The sequence below is a fragment of the Pterocles gutturalis genome, unplaced genomic scaffold (assembly GCF_000699245.1).
Source record: "Pterocles gutturalis isolate BGI_N339 unplaced genomic scaffold, ASM69924v1 scaffold33598, whole genome shotgun sequence".
Classification (NCBI taxonomy): domain Eukaryota; kingdom Metazoa; phylum Chordata; class Aves; order Pterocliformes; family Pteroclidae; genus Pterocles; species Pterocles gutturalis.
Window position 1 is genome coordinate 3,596 of NW_010119151.1, and position 4,678 is coordinate 8,273.

The window sequence follows — 4,678 nt, forward strand, 5'->3', positions numbered from 1 at the left end:
TGTTGCCTCATTTACCTTGCTCTGGGACTTTTTACCTGTAAATTGCTTGCATGTTCTTTGCTTTGTGTCATGAATTGCTTCTTATTCTTGTATTTCTGAAAGAAGGGGGTAGCTGATCCGTTTTCAAATTATGGGATCCATGTCCTACTTAGCCAGTTAGGGAAACAAAGAGTTACAGTGATGGTAACTTTTCCTCCCCACCTTCTTTGATTGCAGATCAGCTTGCTCCAGCTTCAAACAGTATGGCAAAGGTGAAATGAGAGGCAGGGTGCATGGGGGAGAAAGCAAAATGTTATTCTGGGTTATGTTTAGGAAGTGAGGTTCATTTAGAACTTTGTTATTAGGCTTGGCAGAAAACATTTATCAAGACATCATGATACGGGCTTTCCCCTCCAGCCGGGTTTCTGTGTACAGCATACCAGCTCCATGCAACTCTGAGCAGACTGCAGGGCAGGTAAGAGACGCCAGCTAAGCTTTACAGCAGGAACATAGTAAATCATCTCTCTGCTTGCTCTGGTGTGCATTGGCCTCTGCTCTTCATATGCAAGTTGCTCCTAACCAAAGTGATAGCAACTTTCCCCCCCACTTATGTAGCTTGAAACGCATGCCAAAAAAAGCAGACGAGAAATATGTCGGTTTCATGTGTGACATATCTGATAACATGAAAGATATCTCAATTTAAACCTCTTTAAAAACTAAAAGGACAAATACACTAAAATACGGTACAGTAGCTCTTCTTTTGTTGTCTTACTAATTGATATTTTCCCATATTTTTATCTAGGAAACTCCATATATTCACTACTGCCTGTCCTACCAAGAAGGCTTGTGTCAGAAGTACTGTTTCTTCAAATGGATGAGGTTGTGTTTCTGGAGAAGATGGCTTCTAGGAATATTACCTATAGTTTCTTTAATAGTTACAGTAATTGTGCTAGTCCTGCACTATTTGTTCTGTAAGTGTTACTCCCCAGGAGGGTCTGGATGGGATGGGTATTTTGCACTGTGTGAGTGATTAGTATGAAGAGCTCTGCACCAAGCAGCTAAGCACGTAATGTGTGTATAAAGACTTTCCCTTGTCCTTATTGTGTTTGCTAAGGTAAAAAAAGACATAACAAGTACTGGTTGATAGTTGCACAAGAATAATGAAGGTATGTATTTCACCTCTGAATTTTTTGTCTCTGCTTGTGAATACTGTCATTATTATAACTATCATCTTTCCCAAGACCCAGAAGAATTAACTGTCTTCTATTCACTTTTTTTCAAAACAGAACAGGTACCTGACTTACGTACACTTCTTCCCACATCTCAATTTATAGCCATTAAAATTATATCTCTCTAGGATGAGACTGCTGCAAAGATGGAAATTTAACAATTAAAGCTTGCTAGTAGAAAAACCTGTCTGAACCTGTACTTCCTTCCTCTCATTTCCTTCTGGGCACTATTCTGTCAATAGGACTGACTGAGCACTCTGGTTATTATTGTGTGTTTCTCTTAAGAACTAGTGCCTACCAATGCCTAGGACAAATACATGCTTCTGCAAGCCTCTTGTTCTGGAAGCTTTTCTCTGATGTTATCAGGTCTGCTAATTTTTTTTTCCCTTTTTCTCACCTCCAGCTTTCTCCTTTATTTATATTGGTGGAAGTGTAGAAATTCCTAATTTGACTTATACAAATGACCTCAGTGATCCAAAGTCACAGACATTCCTCCTGCAAGCAGAAGCAATCCAAAATTATGTAAGTTCCCACGTAGGTATAGCAATAATTTTAAAATATTTATTACAGAATCAGATTGGGAATGAGGAGAAGACTCCAGTTAGTCACAGATGGTTTGTTTTGGTTTTTTTGTTTTTTTTTTTTTTACTTCAAAATAGTAAGTCTAAAGCTAAATCTAGCAAGTGCCTTAGTGGTATACAGCTTTTGGAATGTAGCTAGACAGCTGCAGCTGCATGTCTCACAGTAAGGCCAACTTCTCCCAGGTAATAAAACCTGGGGGTTTCAAGGTTATGGACAAATTGCTCTTCTTAAAGGAATCTGGAATGTGTTTTTGGTTTTGTTTTACTTTACTCAAACTGTTCCTTGCTACATTTTTTCTTTGTGATTTTTTTTTTCATTATAGCTCAAATTCAATGCTTAACTTTCTGTTTTTGGTTTATTTTCCCTTATGCCCCACAACAATGCTTGCTTTCTTGCACTTCTTATGTGAGTTCTTATTTGTGAGATCAATACTGTTTCCTGGGTACATGTGAACAACAGTCTTAAACACAAAGCAGTTCTCTGTTAGACTCTGTATCCCAAAGAGCTAATCTAGTGTCTCAAAGCTGCTTTGTGCACAGCCAATACAAGTTGCTCATGTCCAGATTATATGCTGGACATTTAAAGACTGAAACAAAAATATAAAAGTATTAATAAAAGCTTCTCTTTCACAGCTAATTATCAAGAGTGATCTCAATAGTCTTGAAATCTGAAGTGACTTAAAAGTTTTGTTATTTTTTTTGGTGGCAATGAATGCACATTTATGATTCTTATTTGATATATTTTGTAAAAATGATGGATAGTGCTTGTAGTATGGGAGGGGGTGAGGAAGAGGAAAAGACAAAAACTTTATAGCATAAGCAATGATGTTGACACTAAAATGTAACACTTTTTACATTTTCTTTTGCCATTGTTTAACTGTCAGTTTGCAGAATCATATGAATCTTCCTCCTTGGGAAAGTACTATTTGAAGTCTATAGTGGTTGCTTTCAGGTAGGTTCTGTTCCAGCATGTGCTATAAATTTGAGATATTCAATTGTGTTTGTCTTATCTTTTTTTGTGTATTTTAAATTAGTTATCTGGAAGAATATGCAGACCTCTATAACAGGGAATGAAAAATACGGAAATACACTTAAGTATGTCAGCTAAGACCGAAGCTAATAGTGTAATTTCTGTCTTGCCCTGCAGAATTGGTGAGAGAAATTAAGTCTGATTAGTTAATCATGCCTTGGTTTACAGATTGCTTTGCAGTCTATTAATCTACTTTTGATTTTTGAAATCCCAGTTCAGCTCCCAGTTCATCAGGGCTTTTTCTCTGCCACTTGCAGAATCTTATTTTGTTTTTGTCTGTTCTAATGAAGTTCCTTTTTAGCTTCTCAAAACAAAGTTTAAAGGTATAATTTTGGACAGGGCACTCTACTTAAGCTCCTGGTGAGAATTGTAAATAGATTGAGCAGATGGTTAATACTGTCCTGATAGGCTTTGAAAACTTCTGAATGGTCAGTCCATAAGCCATTTTGAAAGGAAGACTGTGATGGACTGTCTCTTTTAATCACTTAAGTAATAGTTTGTATATATACATACATATAGATTATTTATTTTAACAAGAATTGTGTGAAATGTATCAACATATAGGCATAAAATTACATTATCATATGGTGTGAGACTCAAAAATATTAAGGAAAATGTATCTAGAACTGTAATTTGGTCTTACAAGTGTATAATTATGCAGCAGAGATGGAAACATCCAAATCCGTAAAAATTATTGCAAGAATTTTCTATGAGGTGTAGTTTTCAGCCTCAGTGTGTTACTGTTTAAGCAGCATGTTTTTGAAGTATTCTTACTGTATAAAAAAAACAATTGTTAAATAAGAGAACTTTTTGTTAATTTTGTGTTCAGCTGCAACTTTTTTGCACTGCAGTTCAACTGGCTATGAAACTGTGTGAACCAAAAGTGTAGACCAGTGGAAAGCATGTCCAAAGTACTAATTAGAATGTATTTATGATGCATTTTTTTCCCTTCACAGTGAAGGAGAGTCTGGACTTCGAGCTTACTACTGGAATACATTCTGGGCACCAAAAGATATGATCGCTTCTCTTAAAAAATTAACCCCAGTGGAACAAAAAGAAATCAGTAGTAAACAAGCAGCTCACATGTTCAGTTCTTCTGCAGAGGAAGACTCTGATCTCATTACAATGGAGCTTTTTGGTAACAATGTACCTGTCATTTAATACCTATTCTGTCTATTTTTCTTTCTCCAGGTTGTGTCTTTGGCTTGTGTAGCTAATAGCTATTAAATTTCAGTTTCAGATTCCACAGAATATGATGCAATGCTAAAATCAGGTAATTATTCTTCAATCCCAATTAATAGCACTTTGGGAAAAAAAAATCCTGCAACATAAAAATGGCAGTTTCCCAGTTATTCTTATATCTGTAGGGCCTATGAACTAAACCAGACTAGGGATCTCCCTGGCCTGTGCTTCAAATAAAGGCTGAGGTGAAAATGCCTTACAGCTTTTACTCTGATGTCTGACTAGAATGGTTGGAATTCCCACTGAATTGCAATGAGCTGTGGCTCCTTTTCTTGGCATCTTTTGGAAGCTACTATATAAAATTTTATGTAATTTACCTTGTGACTAGATAATTTTGGTTATACATAGTGATCAAATAGCATAGAGCTTTAATTCCCTTTGCCTGGTTTTTCCATTATAAGTACACCTCAAGATTGGCTTCATACTCTTAGTGCCCTCAGTGCATGGAGAGTGGTGAAGAGAAAATGGCAAAGGAAGCAGTAGGTTTCAAGCAGAGATGATAGCAGCTGAAGCTAAGTCCCCTCCTGCTTTCTGAGTGTAAGGTGAGCCAATGGTGGTGAGGTGCTGTGCTTCCCTGGCCAGAGCAGGGGGAGAAGGTGATGCAGCCTGGTAGGGAA

The 4,678-nt window shown here is 36.9% G+C and overlaps 1 protein-coding gene across 1 annotated transcript in view; it reads left to right on the forward strand.

The window, feature by feature from the left end:
- Positions 1–373: 373 nt before the first annotated feature.
- The window catches only part of LOC104463952 (transmembrane protease serine 7-like), a 22,323-nt gene continuing 18,018 nt past the window's right edge, over positions 374–4,678 (forward strand). The window contains exons 1-6 of the mRNA XM_010076481.1: positions 374–454; positions 782–956; positions 1,612–1,730; positions 2,674–2,741; positions 3,776–3,957; positions 4,054–4,092. Coding sequence (XP_010074783.1) covers positions 374–454; positions 782–956; positions 1,612–1,730; positions 2,674–2,741; positions 3,776–3,957; positions 4,054–4,092 — 664 coding nt within the window. The remainder of the gene's footprint in view (positions 455–781; positions 957–1,611; positions 1,731–2,673; positions 2,742–3,775; positions 3,958–4,053; positions 4,093–4,678) is intronic.